Source organism: Dermacentor albipictus, chromosome 2, assembly GCF_038994185.2.
Source record: "Dermacentor albipictus isolate Rhodes 1998 colony chromosome 2, USDA_Dalb.pri_finalv2, whole genome shotgun sequence".
Taxonomy (NCBI): domain Eukaryota; kingdom Metazoa; phylum Arthropoda; class Arachnida; order Ixodida; family Ixodidae; genus Dermacentor; species Dermacentor albipictus.
The window spans coordinates 139,725,027-139,742,713 of record NC_091822.1 but is presented as its reverse complement, the minus strand read 5'-3'; the positions used below and the strand labels follow the sequence as shown (position 1 = coordinate 139,742,713).

The following is a 17,687-nucleotide window of genomic DNA, read 5'->3' as shown; positions in this document are numbered from 1 at the left end:
TGCAACATCCGCCATACAGCCCAGACCTGTCGCCTTCCGACTTCCATATTTTGGTGAATTGAAAAAAAGAAAGAAACAGCTCAAGGGAACCAGATTCCTGTCGGACGATGACATGAAAGAGTCAGTTACAGAAATCGCCACTGAAATCACCGCTGTCTAGTTAGGAAGAGTTTTGGAAGCTCCCCGTGTTGTCAGAAGCCGTCATCAGCTTTATTTGGTGCGCCGCGTGTACTGCGTGTTTAGCACGAGTTCTGCATGTTTACGTTACGCTATTGTAAGACCTGACGTTGACTCATCGTGACGTCACACGAAGCGGCTGCTCGTTTCGGTTTCGGTAACTCGTTTATACGCGATTTAAAATTATTGATTAGTTTCTATGCAAATTGAACCATCCTACCGGTGATAGGACTGTCGGTGCCATTTGAAAATGACAGTATCCTAACATGGTAGAAAAAAAAAATTGGCTGTGGCTTAGCTAAGGTTAAGCCCAGGATGCGAAGCATACTAGCCTTTATTTTAACACGACAGCGTTAAGGAGCTCGTGTCGCAGAAAAGCCGGTGTGGTCGGCGTCGGCTCAGGCGTGCGGCGCTTGCTCAGGCGCATATTTCGTTGTCGCGCCGAACGCTGCGTTGCTCGACGCTCACCGCGTCCGATGCGGGGCGCGTAGTCGCTGCGCCGTAGCAAAGCCACCTAGAAACAGTCTCTGTAGCACGCCGCAACCTTCGCTTCTCATTCCAATGAGCAGCTCTGTCTCCAGGAGGCATCTCACCTCGTGAGTGTCTAGCAGAGGCAAGCGCAGCTGCTTATATACCGCCGCGACGCCGCGAGCGACGGCGCGAGTTGGAGCCCCGTTTCTCCTCTGTCGTGACGTCACGGTGTCACGTGGTCAGCCTTGAAGGCGACGCCGCGAGCGACGGCGCGAGTTGGAGCCCCGTTTCTCCTCTGTCGTGACGTCACGGTGTCACGTGGTATTGAAGGCGACACCGCCGCGCCTGAGGAGCTGGGTTGAGCTCTAGTAATATGCTTCGCATAAAAAAAAAAAAACAGAGTTGCCCTTTGAAGGTGAGCTACAGCGTCTGACTAGCAAAATTGATGTGCATTCTATGGCTTTACGTTCAAAAATCACGGCCTCATTGTGAGGCACGCCCTGCTGGTAGACTCCCGATTAATTTTGACCCCCGTCTTCAGCGTGCCCCCAATGCAAGTGACACGGGCGCTTTTGCATTTCGCCTCCATCGTAATGCGGCCGCCGCGGCCGGGATGTGATCCCGGGACGTCGCGCTTAATAGCGCAACACCGCAGCGGGTGGCCTTACCGCCAAAAGAAGCAGGATATACAATATTTGTCCGAAAGCTCTCAGCTCCCGGAATTCGCGAGCAACTCGTGGCCATAACTAAAATTGTGCAAACAAAAACTGACGATTCCACGGAGAACAGAGCCACCTACTGGAAGATCTGTAGGCGTTCCACATAAGCCAATTCGTTATATTGAGTATTGTTCCGTATGCGTGACCTATTCGGCCAGATAGCAGCAGCCACGTTCAGTGAAGACCGCGGCCTTTCGCCAGTGCAAATCTTCCCCTTAGCAGAAAACCATCAACAATTGTCTTGCTGCCATGACAATAGGCTATGCCTCACAAATAGCGCTTGTCACTACTCAGACGTGAAAACTAAATAGGAAAACAAAAGGAAAGACCAAGCCTGAGCTAAAGAAAAGGAGAGAACTGCTACTGCTCAATATTCTTTATGATGATGATGATGATGACTGGAAAAGATGGCGCGTACTCAGAACAGTGAATTGGCAAGAGGTAGATTGAGTAGCTTTCTTCGAGTTATCATTACGTTTGTATTCCTATTTTTTGTTTTTGTTTTCCGGACCGTAGTGCCCCCGATTCGTTTCCCGGTTATAAGTAATTTTCATTCTTTAGAGTTCATATGAATTTTCTTTTTGTCTTACCGCCTGCATCTTGCTCAGTACAAGCGTAGTGGATAAGTGCCATTAATTTAGATCTAGAAGATGAGCGTGGAGTCAGCGAAGACAACTACCGGCGCTTCCAAATTACTACCGAGGAAGTCGGCGGTCCTCCAGAAGCGAGCGCGTCGATCACCTGCACTTCGATCAGGGAAATCCGGCTCCGGAAGAACAAGCCCTGCAAAGGTCTCGGCAGACCAGCCTGCTGAGCACCGCGCCCTGCCTACCGACAATGCCAGGTTCGCTGAAACGTTGCGAATGGAAGGTTGTACGTTTCATTAACATATGAAACGTCTCTTACTTGCCCTGACTCTACTGCGAGGAATCACTGTATTTCGTTTGGAACTGCCGCGTAGCATACTTCGAGGCATGCTGCTTGCCCGAAGTATACGGTGGGAGCATTGGGACCGCTCGTTGAACGAAGTGAAGGCGCCCGTATAGTTGCACCGAGACTGTTTACTACAGTTGACCGTTTTCTGTACGCTCGCCATTAGTATCGGCATGGCCTGCTTCTTCTTAGCCCGAAATGAATGCACGCTTTATGGATGATTTTATTTAAGTGACTATGTCAAGTGTTGTTGAACGATTGCTACAACTTTTGAAATAACAGTTGTTCCCCAAGCGACTGCTCGAAAAGGTCTTAATCGATGTTAATGAATGGCTTTACTAATCGTGTGTCAAAATTACTTTGGGCAACCTTAAACGACAGTGAACAATATGAGGTTGGTTTTATTTCGCTCAGGAAGCCCGGCGATACTTAAGATTAGATTATATGTCGAAGTTCGATCTTACCACTCTCGCGTAAGACTAGCTTCACCTGTTAAATCTCCTTCATCTTTGATGCTTTTTCTTTCTTTCTTTTTTTACGCTTGTGCAATTAGCTGGAAATATGTCTCTTTTCAAGCTTGGTTAAAATTATGCAAGACGCGCGTTTTAATTGCTTGCTTGGACGTCTAGATTTATCTAAATTCTGTTGTTTGGTGAAGAGGCTGAAGTGGCATCACTAATGTGACATGTCATGCTACAGTGATGTAGTGCCTTTTTTTCTGATTCGTAAAAACATTTATTTTCAGTATTGTATCAGTAACCCACAACAAACAAGGCTCTCTACGTGTGTTAGTGAGGTGTAATGAATTTGTTTGATTAGTGTCGTTGTCATGACCGCGCAAGTAGAGAGGGCTTGTCACTTGTTTATAATTGACAAACTGCCAACTTGTGTGGCATCTAAACTTTTTAGTCGCATTACATGAAATTCAAACCACAAAAATTTGTTTCATTCGGTACGTGGTATTTTTCTAGTATGTATAAGAGAGTTCTGTCAGAATAAGGAAATATCAGATGTTATATTTGATACTGGAAGCGATATTTTAAGCGTTCGCGTTTCATTTTGTTACAGAATTAGAGTATTCGAAAGCCTCTACATATATTGTTGACTTTCTAGCATCATACAAATTTTTTTTAGAATAGCGAACTACGACCACACGTTAGATGCAATAGTGACTTTAACGATATATAACAGCAAACTGCCAGGTTAAAGGCCCAGTAAACCGAATTTGCAACATAATAATACAGCCATGCGGCCACGGCCGATTGCCACGGAGGTGCACAAGCGAGCTCTGACCATACAGAGTAAGAAACTGTTGTCACATGTTGCGTTTGCGATGGTATATGCTATAACTAACTCTTCTTTTATTGTATTTCGGTGGATATGATAGATGTAAGATATGCGAAGTTCGCATAACAGCTGTCAACTGCGCGTGGAAAAAAACAAAACGAGAACATAAGTTGAATGGTCACTCAAGGAAGGACCAAGTGTGGGTCAGAATCCTCGTGGAACAGGACGAGAACAGTTACACAACGACTGCACCACGTCTCGGGAGACGTTGCGGATCTGGGGTGCAATCACGCTTGGGGACCAACAGCGATTTGTTTTCTGGCAAATTCTTCCGGCCACAGAGAGGCGACGACGGTGATGCTATCCGAGATCGACGCAACTCCATACTTGGCGGCCCTTACTATCGCTGCTGTAAGAAAGGCGCATAGAAACGTGTACGCGGGAAAGCTGTCGAGCCGGCATTTGACCGAGATTCCGTTCGCAGCCCTTCTCCGAGGCGGTGCGGTGACTCTCCCGGGTCGCGTACGAATGCCGCCGGACCGTGCACCAGTCGGCGAGACGGAGCCCCAGCGGCCGAGACGTCGTGCCCGGAGAGCGGGTTGCCCAGCGGCACCGGGTGGACCGGCCGCGCCCGGGCCGTCCTCATGGACGAGGGGGCGGCGGGCGCCGAGCGGATGGGCAAGGAGTGCCCGCCGGCCGGCGGGGCCAGGCGCAGGAGGCGGGGCTCGACCGAGAACGTGGACGCGGCTGAAATCTCGCCGGCGCGCACGGTACGAATCGTTTGCAAATGCGTCGGGACGGAAAGACGGTTGCCGGTATCCTCTCGCAGAATGTAATAGAACCTTTTTTCTAGCGACTTGCTCCGCGCAGTAGAAATGAATGACTTTATTCATTTCCCCATGAGAGGAATTCCGTGGCGAGGGGTTCTGGATAGGAAGCTGCGCGCAGGCAACTTGACTAGACCAAAAGATACCTGTCAAGGGCAATAGAGGGCACCGGGCACACAAATGTGAGTATGCAGGTGGGTGAGCGTCAGTGTATAGAAATGTACGTACACAAACAGGAAGTAGTACATTTGAATAATTAAGAAACGATTAGTACGGTAAAGCAAATGTGAAATGAAACGAAATATGAAATTTATACATGAACGTTGTAGATTATTAGTTAAAGCATTTTTGTCATTAAAGAAAAAAAAAACTAAAGAGAGAGGTGGCGCTTCCGGCAGGCCTGAAGATCCGCCAATACACGGCGGCCGCATTTCGACAGAGGCGAAATGCAAAAACGTACCTTAATCTAGGTGCTGTTGTGCCATTACCACAAGCCCGGATTCCGAATCTGCAAGATGCGGAATCTATCCTGCGAGCGCCATAATTCTCCCTTCACAAGACAAGATGCTGCGCCTTCGTCCGGGAGAAGCCTCGGCGAAGCAGCGTGTTTAAACGTGTCCGCGTGTGCCCGACAGCCCGGCGCCGCACCTCCCTTGCCTGGAGGTCACCGCGCGCGCGAACTTTGAACCGGGTGGCCAGCGCGGTCGCTGGTTGGACCCCTCGGACGACCGTCGTGTGCTGACTTTGTATTGGGCCGTTTGAGTGACAATGGGCCTCGGGGATTATAAAAGCAGTGACACGCCGCTCGAAAACAGGATCTGCCGACCCCACCGGGAGAGAGTGTCGTCCCGACTGGGGTGAGATGTGTAACGCGTTTTCGCCGGACGTCGTCGTGCGAGAACAGTCGCGTTTGTTGTGAGCACTCGGCCCCAGTGCCGACCCGTTCATGTCCTGTATGATAACCTGTATATAATGTATAAAGTCCCTTTTGTTATTCTCATCGACGCCAGGCTCGGAGTCATCGCTACCAACGCTCTGTCACGAAACGGGTGACGAGCGCTACGGGACCACAAAGCCGTAATCGTGGTGCAGCGGTACAAGTTCGTAACACTGGATGGCAGCTACGGGATTGACCGGCATCAGCTACCTCGGCGCGGTGAGTGCCTGAAGTTTACCTCAAACACCAGACTTTCTCTGACACAGATTATAGTAGCTCAGGGATTGACTTGGTGTTGCATTGTGTTTAACCTTGTGTGTTTCAAGCCTAGTAAGAGTGTTTTGAAAACCAGGGGATGCTGAGGGGGTAAACAGGGCAGTGTGTGATATACTTGCATATGTCTTACTAGTAGTGTTATAGTAGCGTACGGCAGGTATATTCAAAAAGGGTAAACAGCAGGAGGACAGTGTGAACGATGGAGAAGTACAAGGTGAAGGAACTTCTCGAAATTTGTGAGGAGTTGGGCATTGAGTTGGGCTCAACCAAAAGAAAGAATGCGATCCTTGAGGTCATGAGGACTGGGGACGTAACGGCTGAGGAAGCCGCAGAGGCCTTGGCGGGTATCAATGAACGTCGGGAAAGGGAGGAGAAGGAACGTTGCGAGCAGGAAAGGAGAGAACAGCAACGTCGCGAGGAGGAAAAGGAGGAAAGGAGAGAACAGCAACGTCGCGAGGAGGAAAAGCAACGTCGCGAGGAGGAAAAGGAGGAAAGGAGAGAACAGCAACGTCGCGAGGAGGAAAAGGAACTTCGCGAGGAGGAAAAGGAGGAAAGGAGAGAGAGGCAGCGACGTGAGCACGAGCTTAAAATGAAAGAGTTGGAGATCCGAAATAACTCGCCGGCGCCTAGTCTCACTTCTAATGTTCCAAGAATACGCGATCAACTTCCACCCTTTGTCGTCGGAGAGGATATGGCCAAATACCTCGTGAAATTTGAGCACGTGTGTGAACGGAATAGCATTGAGCGATCCCTTTGGGCACAGAATCTGTTAGCGTTGCTTCCTGGGGAGGCATCAGACGTAATAACTTGCTTATCGAAAGAGGCGTTTGAGAGCTACAGTGATGTGAAGGAAGCGCTACTGCGGAAGTACAAATTGTCGCCCGAAGCTTTCCGGCAGAGGTTCCGGTATGCAAAAAAGGGTAAGGAGTCGAATGTTGACTTCGCGTTTCGTCTAAAAGCCGACCTGGTGGAATGGCTGAAGGGCGAAGAGGTTTTCGACGACCGCGACAAAATTGTCGAATGCATCGCGTTGGAGCAGTTCTACCGTTGCATTGATGAGGATGTCCGGCTCTGGCTGCAAGATAGGCTAAAGGAGGTCAAGCTAAACAAGGCAGCAGAGTTAGCGGAAGAGTATTACACCCGCCGCAGCTTGCACAGCAAGGCAGTGCGCATAGAAAAAGCAGATAGAAGAGATGGGTTTTACGGGAAGCCCGACGAACGGAAGGAAATCACGCGTCGCGAGTTTCGGGACGACGAGTCCCTTCCCAAAGAAACTGTAAGGGATGGACAGAATGCATCTCAGAATGATGACGATGGTCCGAAACAGCGAAACGAAATGACGCGTTCTTTTGAAAAACGGAAACCGTTAACCTGCTACAATTGCAAAAAGCAAGGGCACATCGCTGCAAGCTGCCCAGAGAGAATTGCTTTTGCAACGATACAGGAAACTCGCAAGAACATACGTCTATTGGAGCCCTATGTGCAGGAAATTAAGGTAAACGGCAAGAAGTGCCGAGCACTGCGGGACTCTGCAGCAACTATGGACGTTGTTCACCCGTCTTTCGTCTCCTCGAGTGATTTTACGGGAGAGTGCGTTAGGATACGGCAAGTGGCCGAGAAGGAGAGTGTCTGTTTACCGATCGCAACGGTTAGCATTGAAGGAGAATTTGGGAAACTTAACACCGAAGCCGCTGTGTCAGCCGCCCTCCCGGAGCAATTTTCCTACCTCTTCTCAAATAGCTCGGAGCAGTTGCTGAGGGATCACGGCAAATCATTCTTTGCCGACGTGGCGTACATGGCCCCCACGCGATCCAAAGCGCGCCCGCTGTCGAGGGAACTTGACTTAGCGTCGGTGAGCGAACAGCGGTGCGGCACACGGACCGATCACGGTAACTTGAGTGGCGAGCAGTCACGGGAGAGGCAGAGCTCGGAGGCTGGCCTAGACGAGCGGGTCCTGGAAGTGAGTGGGAGTGACGCGTGCAGTGCTAGCCGCGATATAGACTCGACGCCGCAATTAGGCGACGCGGGCTCCGCACTCGCTCCGGTTTCCGCCAGCCGGCAGGAGCAGGCTGCAGTTGAAAGAAAAAGTCTGATTCGCGAGCAACAGGAAGATTGTTCATTAGCCGATCTGAGGAAGAGCGTCAAACGGGGAGTGGAAAAAAAGGGGGTTTCATTTGGCAAGGAACCTGGCTTATTGTACCGCCGCTACACGGATAAGCAGGGTCGCAAATATAAGCAGCTTCGGATTCCGCGAAAATATCGCCGGGAAAAATGAATGACCTCATTTGCTTCCTCAGAAGTATGTTTTCGGTCCAAAGCGATTTTAAGGGGACCATTCTATTTGTAATTATTATTGCTGATTAATAATTGTTTCTATTTTGGTGTGTTGTTGATTTGAAAACTGATTGTTTAAGCCTTGTGTGCTAGATCGTACACCTGCCTCTTGTTGCAGCGGGAGAAAAAAAGGGGAAAACAATTTAGTTAGGTTGCTTTGAATTATGGCCTTGTCTGGTGTTTGACGGGAGACAGAGGGCACTTGTTCGTGTTGGGTGTTGCCTTTTGCCGGTCGATTTTGCAAGCTGCAGAACGACCAAGCGGGACCAGTGGCGAGAAGCAAGGTCTTAGGAACGACCCGAGCGGAGCTGGTCAAGGTGCCTTGGCGACGACGTGGTGAGCAGAGCTCCTGTCCTGGCGAGTCGGACCTGGGCACGTGATGTTACCTGGCGTCCCGACACTGGACGTGAACCTGGACGAGCCGGACGAACGTGCGCGCCTGGCATCCGAGCCACGTGGAGGCAGCTCGTCTTCCCGGCGCCTTATCTGAGGGCGGGGATGCTGTTGTGCCATTACCACAAGCCCGGATTCCGAATCTGCAAGATGCGGAATCTATCCTGCGAGCGCCATAATTCTCCCTTCACAAGACAAGATGCTGCGCCTTCGTCCGGGAGAAGCCTCGGCGAAGCAGCGTGTTTAAACGTGTCCGCGTGTGCCCGACAGCCCGGCGCCGCACCTCCCTTGCCCGAAGGTCACCGCGCGCGCGAACTTTGAACCGGGTGGCCAGCGCGGTCGCTGGTTGGACCCCTCGGACGACCGTCGTGTGCTGACTTTGTATTGGGCCGTTTGAGTGACAATGGGCCTCGGGGATTATAAAAGCAGTGACACGCCGCTCGAAAACAGGATCTGCCGACCCCACCGGGAGAGAGTGTCGTCCCGACTGGGGTGAGATGTGTAACGCGTTTTCGCCGGACGTCGTCGTGCGAGAACAGTCGCGTTTGTTGTGAGCACTCGGCCCCAGTGCCGACCCGTTCATGTCCTGTATGATAACCTGTATATAATGTATAAAGTCCCTTTTGTTATTCTCATCGACGCCAGGCTCGGAGTCATCGCTACCAACGCTCTGTCACGAAACGGGTGACGAGCGCTACGGGACCACAAAGCCGTAATCGTGGTGCAGCGGTACAAGTTCGTAACAGTGCGCGTTAAGCAGCACAGCACAAAGGGGTCGAGTTGAATTCGGAGACTCGCCACTACGGTCTCTGTCGTATAGTCTATGTGTTTTGGGAAGTTAGGCCCCAAATTTTTATGTGATTTTCTACTTCAAACTAAAGGGCACTGTGCGTTTATTCGTGCACTGATAAAGTGGCACTCCCGTACAACCACTGTTAGAAAAATTTATCCGTTAGGGAAATTATTTACAATTGACTGCTGCTTTGCCGTAAGAACGCGCTGCATCATATATCCATTTTTTTAACGTTAGCATGAATAATCACCAGTGGCATGTAATGCGAAACTACTTATTGAGCTGGATTACTCAGTGAGATGGACATAACTTACACTGGAAATCAAATGTTTGATTGAAGAATTACCAAAATATCACTAATCATCTTTCCAAGTAATCACTTTAGCGCATATATTGCAATATACGAATTAGAGCCAGTTATTTCATAAGTCACGCCAGCTTGAAAGGAATTTTGAAACTAGCACAAGTTTGGAGATAAACGCTGTCAAATTTACGGTGGAAACGCGCACATTTGTAATTGCACTTACTTGTTTTTTCTGAGCGCGTTCTTACGAATAAAAAAAATGAAAAACTACTGGAACACGAATGCATTTCGTCGCAAACTTCGGGACAGCATATCTCATTAGTGGTGCCGTCATCAAAATACGCTCTAAGTGGATATGAGTTTCGAAGTGACCAGCTACAATATGCCAATTGCAATACGTGCCCTAAAATAATTACTCTAAACCTTGATTAGCCAAAGCTTGTAAATCAGTCAAATGTTGATTTTAATATTTCTTGCAAATAATGTCCGCCTCTGACAGTAACCTATAGCTTAAGGGGCAGAAGTGTGCTGTATGCCACGGGTGATCCATAAAAATTTAGTTAACGATGAGAAAAAAGAAACACCTCGTGTAACCATAAACAAATGAAGCACAGGCATAGAACAATGACTTTAGTGCAGCGCCAGCAGTGCTGCGCACAGAATGATTCTTAGTAGCATCTTAGATCGACTGAATCCTTAGTTTAAGGTCGGCATACATAAACGTGCTGAACGCGTGACTGCTAAACGTGCGGTACTACATGTTCGCGTTGTCATGACGGTGAAGAATGCAGGCCGTGCGCCATGAAATTACTCTGACACACTTCGATCGATATTTCTGCCTCTGACTTCTGTGCACGTAAAGTAACTACAGAGTGCTAAAATTAATTAGGAGTGCCTGATTGAGAAGTCCTTCGTAACACATTTGCGGGTTTGATGCGTTAAAGCCTATGCGTTTCTTATTATACGCGTATTATTATTAAGCCTGTATATACGGTCGAGCGTCTCTACAACGAACGCCTCTATGCAATGATATGAGCTGTATAACGAAGGAATAATTATGTCCTAATAATTTTGGAGTCCCCAAGCAGTTCATTTTAAAGGCGCTCGAGTGCAGACACATACATTTTGCAGAATACGGAGAGTTGCAACGGTAATGTATAGTTAATCTAGTCTTGGCAAATAAACTGAAAATTTTATGTAGTGGTAACACAAACATTTTGTCTGCTGTACACCAACCGTAAGGGGGTGTGCCCTGTGTGTGTACATGTTTGCATACAAATATTATTCTACCGCTATTTACCCATGATGTTATGAGGTGCTTCCTGATAATTAGAACTTTCAGAAGACAGGGATAAATGCGCGCCATCGAGGAGTGTAGGGAAACGTTAACTGACTGCATTCCAACGTTTCTTTCTTTCTTCGGGCTTACCAGGCACAATTCTTTGATACCTATGCGAACAGATCTATAGATAGTACAACAGAGGCCGTATAGGCTGCATTTACTTCAAAGAGACTTTTCATTTTTACCTCGCTATCAGCATAGCCGACAAAATAGTTTATTAAGAGAACGATACGGCAAGCGTACAGGCAGACGTGAGAGAGCCTATGTATTGTCAATACTCTACAGTTGTAGCCTACAGAAAGCTTACAGAGTGCCGCAGTTCCCCTTTATACAAAATGGTCATATACTTTTGCAAGGACCGGCGAAAGTAATTTTTTTTTTCACGAGAAACCCACATTTTTTTCCCACCCAGACGAACAACCTGGACACCGGGAAGTTCGGCTCTCGCCATTCGGTGATGCTGCTCGTCTGCGGGGTGGTCGTGCTGGCGTCGGTGTTTCTGGTCCGCGCAGTTGTGTACATTCTCGGGCTGGAGCGTGCCGGTCGCGACAACGCACCCACGACCCCGCCCTGCTACGGAGACCACTGCGCCACGAGCGACAGGCTCTTCGGGAACGTCTCCGGGCAGACCGTCGACCCTTGCGAAGATTTCGGGTTAGAGCGGCGTTTCCCCGAACTGTCTGTTCGCTGTCCTCCCGACGGCTATCGACAACGCACATTTTGGACCCTATGGCGAAGCGAAGCCTTTGGTGAAGCGCTTAACGGAGTTATTTAAATTTTCCCGTTTACGCTCCCACGTTTTTGGCGCGAAGGAAAGCGGAGCGCGCTCCCGTGTCCGCTCGCGTGCATCCGTGTTGCGTAATGTGACAACTCTTGTGATGGCTTGTGTTTCTTCATATTCATTTTAACCATCGGTTCAAACGCCGTCATCGCAGATGTAAACGTTTTAGTGTCGAGGCCCCACGCGATAATAAAACAGGAGCCTACCTACATTGAAAGGTGCCTGTAAGAGGCGAAGAATGATTCGCATTAAATTAAATTATGGGGTTTTACGTGCCAGAACCACTTTCTGATTGTGAGGCACGCTGTAGTGGGGGACTCCTGAAATTTGGACCACTTGGGGTTCTTTAACGTGCACCTAAATCTAAGTACACGGGCGTTTTCGCATTTCGCCCCAATCAAAATGCGGCCGCCGTGGCCGGGATTCGATCACGCGACCTCGTGCTCAGCAGCCCAACACCACAGCCACTGACCAACCACGGCGGCTATGCTTCGCATTGAAGATACGTCACCATTTTCAAGGGGTAGCACTTGCTTTTGTCAACGGGTAGGCTTATTGTGGTCTAGTTGGTACCTGCTGGAGGACATAATTTCCATTAAAAGGACGCATACAAACAGAGCAACAATAACACAAACAAACGCATCGATGACGACACTGGCGGCGCTCATGTTCGCACGACTGTGCGGGGAGTTACGGAAGTAACTGCGACATTACTTGACAAAATGTTGCACCGATAGCTACTATGCTTTATCCATATTCATGTCACACATTTGTAGAAATTGATCCACTCCTTGCATTACAGCCTGCAAGCATTACATGCTTGCAGGCTGAAATGTTATGTCCTAGGACAGGTGCGTTTGGCCCCATGCATTGACTATCCTGAAACAAACCAATCTTGAAACAAGATTTGATTGCTAGACACAATATTCACATTCGGCCAAAATGAGTATGCAAGCACACAAAATCGATTAATTATTTATATTTATTATACGTTAGAAGAGCAAAAGTGCTCATTCTCGCCATGTTTGGCGGCCGATCCTGAGTTAAATGTAGCGACCCACTATAGGAGATGCTAAAGAAAAGAACATTCATGTGGTAGGTGTGGAAAAGAATGTAAAAAGAGTATTGCAAGAAGCAGAACAACAAAAAAGTTATGTGGGGTTGAACTATTGTAACGGGAAATTCAAGAGGCGAGCAAGTGATGATAATGTAATAATACTACACAAACTTCACAGTTTTGTAAAATAACAGGAGAGTTTTTCCTTCGTATGAAAAACTAAATAGAACATTGATTATGTCTCCGTGGTTCAAACAAGGTGATTAAGGTGGACAAGCATCGGAAGCGTAAGCTTAAGCAACCTAAGAAAGGCCGTCCTTCAGAGGGCGGTTCCTGTGTAATATAGAGAGGGTGTTATGAAAATGTGTTCTACATATTCATTTTCATCGAATTACCTGTGTAAATGAAAGAAAGCGGAAGTATACAGCAAAGCATCCTCGTAAATTAAACTTCAAACTTTGGACTTGAAGAACTCCCTTCTGCACCAACGAAAGCTATGATGCTGAAAACAAGAACAATGTGGCACAAACAATTTTGGATAATCTTCAGCAACAGAAAATGTTCTGAAGTAACCAGCGTTTACATATACCAAGGATGCCAGAACTGACAGCAGAGGGCTTTCAAAAAATGCCGCTACAGGTGAATCATATTTGGGAATAAATTTCTTTGGCGTAGCTCTCGCACCAAATGAATAGAATGTAAACGATTAATGACTGAATAAGCTTGCGGAACGTTGGAGGTAATTGGCGATGGTAGAGGTGAATAAATGGCCAGACAGTCAATTGCGAGAACAACCGAAGAAATAGATGTATGAAGTTTCCGTAGTTCTAAGGAGTATAGTCAACAACTGTGCGTAAAATAATTGTGTGGGATCAGGCAGGCGTTTTAGAACCAGTTTAAATATGGTGAAAGAAATACCCAAACCTACAGTTTTTCTTCACTGACAGACACATTTGTTACAAGCGCTTATTTGCTTGACCAGGGCAAAGTTTGACACACTAAACCTTCAGTCAGCGTTAAAGTTTGATTGTTATGGTTTTCAGTTGAACCAAAGAAGCAAGCGCGTCGTTTGCGTCTCTTTTGCTCTCTTTGTGTTGTTTGCGCTTGTATGCTCCGATGAAATTTAGTCAGCAACATCTGCGGAAGTAGTGCGGCCCCTTTAGGGGGCCGTACTACTATTACTCATGTTTACCACTGCATTTCACTCTCGGCGAAAGCGTGTTGCCAGGTCAGGAGAAAGTGACACGAATATCGAACTCATGCAAGCACTACCTTCGCAGGTCCTACGTGTGCTCGTGGTGGAGACCGCTCGATCAGTTTCCCGACCTCGTCATTTCCGCACAGAGCGATCTCGTCGTCAAGTGGATCGAGGGATTCGGTTCTGTGCTCGAAATGGGCGCCGCCGTCGACAAGTCTGGCGTCGCACAGAAGGCGCTGCGTTTCTACCGCAGCTGCATGACCAGAACTGATAGGACTCAAGGCGACGCGGACGTCTTCGTCGCGTTTATCCGGTCGCTTGGCTTGACCTGGCCCGATATGCCTCCGAGCAGCGTCAGCGCCATGGGCACCATATTAGAACTGAACTACAGGCTGGCCCTGCCTCTTTGGTTCTCGCTCAGAGTCGTTCATAGCGCCGCACAAAGCGGACGTCGCAGATTAGTGCTCAAACCGTGCTGCCTGGGTCGGTTGAAGTTCATCATGTGGCAAAACCAGCAGACAGTCGACAAGGGCCGCTACTTCGACTATTGGGTGGCACATTTCGAGGCCCTGTTAGGGAGGAAGTCGCTCCCTAGAGATCGCAACGAAGTCAACGATCTCGCCAGAGAAGAGGCACAGATAACGGACAAGCTTGCGAAGCTTTCGAATGTCTCCCCGAGCGTGCCACTTTTGCTTCGTTTCTCGGATATCGGCAGTCACACCAAGCATGTATCATCGAACGAGTGGCTCACCCAGGTAAACAAATATATCGCTGGCAGCGGGGGAAACCGCGCGTTCACACCTCAAGACGAAGTCCTCGCTAGCGACGAGTCGGTGCTTTCAACCATCGACGACCTGTTCAGCCACTACGCCCGAGAGAAACTCGTCGACCACTTGTCCTGGCAGCTCGTCCAAATACATGCGTGGGTTGTCGACAGCACTTTGCTGGAGATGTGGGGGCCGAATTACTGGCACATCTACGAGCCGATTCTCTGCGCCAGGGAAACGGAGGGCGTCTACAGGCCCGCAATCGCAGCGCTGTACGTTGGGCAGCGCGCGACACCACAGGAGCGCAGCGAACTCGACGCTAACTTCACCGATATCAAGGACATGGCCACTAAGATGATCGCCTCCTCCTCGTGGATCGATCGAGCGAGCAAGGACGTCGCCATCAAAAAACTTAGCGCAATGTCTGTGGGTCTCTGGCCGCCTGAGCCCTTCTTCCGCCAAAGCGAGCTAGAAACTATTTACGCTAACTTTCCGAATGAGAACGCAACTTCGTGGGTGAGGCTGTGGACCAGCACGCAGGAGCTGATGCGAAGCCTCGCCGGCACTCCGCTTCATGAAGCCACAATGAACATGCGATCCGCGTTGTTCCCCGTCCTGTTCGACTACGACTATCTAACGAACAGGGTTGACGTAGCCGTGAGCGCCCTCGAAAAGCCTCTGTATTGTCCGCAAGGGACGCCGGGAATGTATTACGGAAGCCTGGCGTTTGCGTTTACCCTTGCGATGATGAAGATGCAGGATCTGACCGGCATAAAGTTGTACTCGAACGGAGGACTTGTTGAAGCCGGACGCTGGTCGTGGCTTTCGGACAGCACGGCGAAGGTCTACAAGCAAAAGATCGAATGTCTGGGCGAGGAGCCCGTCAGCTTGACCGATATCGCAGCATTCGAGGTCGTCCACGCGGCATTTTCTAGAGGTATGTCCGATTCCACGTCGCTCATGCAGATCAGTCGCGAAATTGACGAGAAGAGGACATTTTTCATGGCTATCTGTCTGCACAGCTGCTCAGTGGAGGGTCGTCGTTCGCCCACCACGAATTGCAACGCACTGATGCGGCATTCGCGGGACTTTTCGGAAGTGTTCCACTGCAAGGTTGGTTCTCCCATGAACCCTTTCAGCAAGTGCTCGTTTTTTAGATAGGCTGACACATACACACTGTCGCATACACACTGAATTGTCGCATACACACTGGCCTTGGCTAGTAAAGTTTGTAGGACGTTGATGGGCAGTTTTTTTGAGCTCAAGTGAACTGAATTTTTTTATACGCAGACGTTCAAGCACGCTTTCTTCTAACACTGTTTCTCTTATAGATCTTTTCGATCAAACTAGTCATAATAATGCTATATTTGCAGTTGTACAAGCACGTCGTGTCTGGAAATTACACAGCCATGCAAATAAAAGGCCGAGCGTATTTTCGAAAATGGGGCTTGGCAAGACCCGCACAAAAAACGCGAAACCTCTCCAGACGTTTACTTGTTGAACTCGTGATCTTACAATACAAATTCATTTACGAATGTGTCCTTTTAGCATCTTTCTAAGACAAGTCTTACGCCTGTGATACCATGTGTCTCAAATGGCCATATGAATATGCTCTCTAAGAAGACCGATGTTGTATTATCGTTATGTGCTACAATATTTTTTTACCATGAGCCCTTCTGTACAAGTGGTATAGTATTTAATATTTCTTTATTTTACCTGGACTCTTCCACCTCTGTCACCGTCGTAGCTATTATGTCGGCCTTCTGCCGATGTTCCTTTCCTTACATCACTGCAAACGTGCTTGTGCTCCCGGTGCAGCACATACGCAGCTCAGTGCTTTACCAATCGTGAGTAAATAACCAACCATGAGTAACCGTGTTTCACCTATCTTGTCTCTCTTTCGGCGATAATACGTTGAGTCTGTTCTGCCAAACCGTTGAAAACACAGCTACACCGATTGGGGCTTTTATCTTTAATGACGGTATGACGCGCATCGTTGTGTCAGGAGGAGCACGAGGTATCAACCACTAAGACAGCACGACTGTTGATGACAACACAGAGATGCGAGCCTTTCGATTTCGCAGCATTCTGTCTTAACTGGCGTTATCGGAAAATTGTGCGCGCGCGCTTTGTTTACTCAGCAACGTTGTACGGTTAAGTATTAAGTAACCTATACACGAGAAAAAGGAGACAAAGAATTGGGCGGAAGCTATCAGAGGATAATTGTAAAAGTAATTCGAAAGCTTCCCGGTTAACCTGCTGAGATGCGCTGCTGGGAACACTTATTGGTTAGCTCAGTTGGGTTAGTGCTGCAAGGCATGTGGGGGGCTGTGGCGTTACTCTGCCTCCAGTGTCGCTCCTCGTTACGTATTAACACCCTTCCGAGGACACGTCTTGTGCATCTTGTGGTCGGCAGGATCGGCCCGTCAAGTTACGCTCCTTTAACTACACTGTCTTCTCGGGATCCACCTATGTTTAACTGCACTGTCTCCAATCCAAGATTGGCTCAATTTTTCTAGGTCAGACAGCTCTTCCACACAAAATGGGAGGTGGCAGAAGGAGGTTGTGCAGAACCAAAGAAGCCCTTCACTCATAAATGTCATGAAGATCCCGCACACAGCGAAAACTGCTGTAAGGGAAGCTTCGGTAAACCGGCAAGACGAAACGGCGCATCTCGATTGGAGACGCGCATGCGGACTTCGGCGGCGAATGCACCGCGCGTAGCCATCTGCCAGGCGGCGCGCAGAAACGCGACACAGCGCCACCACTGAACGCCACAAAGCTCTCTCGCGAATGAACACTGGCGTGTTCAACGTGTTCTTGCTCGCACGTGCTATACGAGTCATTGTACAAGCGCTAACTGCCTCAAAGAGCTACTCAGAGTTGCCGCGACGGAAGTATGCATGCGTTTTGTAGCCTAATGGTTAAACGCGAGACTTTTGCGCTGGGAACCGAGATTCGATTCTATAATCGGACATATTATTTTGTTTTCTGTCTGTGAGGCTATGAGTTGTTCGGTTACACTACAGCCGCAACTTGGCGAGCAAAGTCCGGGTGTTTTCGCTTCAATAAAAATACACTCAATTTTCAG

At 48.7% G+C, this 17,687-nt stretch overlaps 1 protein-coding gene across 1 annotated transcript; it reads left to right on the top strand.

Annotated features, from left to right (window-relative positions):
• Positions 1–2,009: 2,009 nt before the first annotated feature.
• Positions 2,010–16,137, top strand: LOC135917783 (endothelin-converting enzyme 1-like). The gene is made up of 4 exons (XM_065451384.1): positions 2,010–2,211; positions 4,072–4,357; positions 11,206–11,447; positions 13,912–16,137. Exons 1-4 carry the CDS (start codon positions 2,018–2,020, stop codon positions 15,755–15,757), a joined length of 2,568 nt encoding a protein of 855 aa, XP_065307456.1. The 5' UTR covers positions 2,010–2,017; the 3' UTR covers positions 15,758–16,137.
• The last annotated feature ends 1,550 nt before the right edge of the window (positions 16,138–17,687 follow it).